The sequence below is a fragment of the Rhagoletis zephyria genome, unplaced genomic scaffold (genome assembly GCF_001687245.7).
Source record: "Rhagoletis zephyria isolate East Lansing unplaced genomic scaffold, Rhagoletis_zephyria_1.1 Rzeph_scaffold_50261, whole genome shotgun sequence".
NCBI lineage: Eukaryota > Metazoa > Arthropoda > Insecta > Diptera > Tephritidae > Rhagoletis > Rhagoletis zephyria.
Genome location: NW_016207315.1, coordinates 1 through 2069, shown reverse-complemented (window position 1 = coordinate 2069; position 2069 = coordinate 1). Strand labels below are relative to the sequence as shown.

At 37.4% G+C, this 2069-nt stretch overlaps 1 protein-coding gene across 1 annotated transcript; it reads left to right on the top strand.

The window, feature by feature from the left end:
* Positions 1-782: 782 nt before the first annotated feature.
* On the top strand, positions 783-2021 carry LOC108355800 (cytosolic carboxypeptidase NnaD-like; the record flags this gene model as incomplete). The annotated part of the gene is made up of 1 exon (XM_017606933.1): positions 783-2021. A coding segment is annotated over one exon (1239 nt), but the record flags the coding sequence as incomplete, so codon positions are not given.
* Between the last annotated feature and the right edge of the window lie 48 nt (positions 2022-2069).

The following is a 2069-nucleotide window of genomic DNA, read 5'->3' as shown; positions in this document are numbered from 1 at the left end:
CTTCGAACTGTTGGCATGTCATTAGATGATTTCATGTGTTTGTCTTGTCTTGTCTACAATGCAAAGGTGACATGCTTGGTATTCACTTCCTACAACTTTATAGAAAGCAAAAGTTTTCGGGGGAGGTAATGAGCAGCTGGGATATTGGGCGTTACCTGCGACTCTTTGATGATCCTCCAAGTTCAGAAACGTCACTGTGGTATTGTAGAAAATAAAATAAATGAATCAAAAGAAAATTAAACGAACTCAGATATAATAAAAGACCATGGCATGAATTGGTATTGAATAATATGTAAAATAGGTTATACTGGTGGGGGAGAATGAATAAAGCGTAATGTAAACAAATTACTTTAAATAAAATTAAATTAAATAAATAAAAATTAAACAAAACCAAGTTAAAATGAATTAAAAGAAAAAAAATATATAAAATAATATAAAATGGAATAAAATTATAAATGAAATTAGATGAAGTAAACTAAAAGAAAACTAAGGGGAATGAAACCAATTAATCAGCTTTTAAAATTTATCTGCCCGTTACATTACTAGACCGATTTGGTTCAGTACCGGGTAGCAAGCTGAACTTAGCCATAGTCAATAAGCTGCTGTCCATGATCTTCACATCTTCTGTTCTTAACCTTGGGTTACATTAAGCTTTTGATTTGAATGTATTTAATGTTTTTATAATGGTAGATTAAGAGGTATTTATTGTTTCAATTATCTGTTATTATAATTTATGTTTTATAACATTAATTTCAATTTTCTTTTTTATTTTTGTTTTTATTTATACTTCGTTGACCACTTCCATCAAACAAAACCGCACCAATCTCCTTCAACACCCCATTGCTTTTCAAAACACTCAGACATCGAAGAAGAAGTCTAGAGCGCAAAATTCATCTAGCGATTCGGATATATCTTCTTCGGAGTCACGTGGTTCGTCGCCCGACCGCAGCACGCCCGATCGTCGTAAGTCAAAACTGAAGAATTCGTTCACAAAAATGCTGGCCACCATTGAACGACGTTCCTCCAGCAATTCAAACGACGAATACGACGAAGATGACGACAACGACAATGACGATGCGGACAACGACGACGATGAGGTGACTGAAGTAAAACCGACCGGAGAAGTATTGAACAGAGTAGTTGAAGAAGAAGCTAAAGACGACATCGATGATATTTGGGCGAACAAATCACCCGAGTTCCAGCCAGCGACGCCTACATACATCAAAAGTCAATTTGGCAAAGACTTAACTGCCATTAAAGGGAAACCTTCTGTGCCAAACACTGACAATCTTCCCACACGACCTATTGCACCGGTAAAAATAACCGAACGTAAATCTGATGTAACTAGCACCTCCTTTGGAGATATAGGTTTTAGTATGAATAAGTCTAGCATTAGTAGTAGTGGTAGTAGTAGTAGTAGTAGTAGCTTGAGCAGTGAACTTTATTGTGAACGAACTTTGGACGGTGGCGAAGACGATGATGATGACAGTAGTAAGACATTGCGTGAGACGGTAACCACAACGAACATGAACATGCACCCCACGGCGGCAGCGAAATCAAAAGAGCAAAATTCAAAATCAATAATGCAACCTGCAGAAATATTGGCATGCAATAATCAGGGTTTCAAGTTCACCTCGAATTCCACAAGTTTAAATGATTCTCAAATGCAGGAAGCATACAATGTGAATTATGATTTGATAAGCCAAACCAACAACAATAATATTGATAATCAAAATATCAATAATAAAATTGGCAATTCTGATTCATTGTATGAACTTCAGTTTAGTCGCTCAGCAGTTGGCGGTTCCAAGATCTTGATGAATTGTCATCCCTACAACGCGGACGATTATGATGGTCTGGAGTTTGAGTCACGATTCGAGTCTGGCAATTTGGCGAAAGCGGTGATGATTACACAAACCTACTATGAGCTGTATTTACGTTCGGATTTGTATACGAGCCGATCGAAACAATGGTTCTACTTTCGGGTGCGGCGAACTAGGAAGAATGTCATCTACAGGTGAGTGAGGGTGCGGTTATGATATGTATATGCAATCCGGTGGTCCAAAACC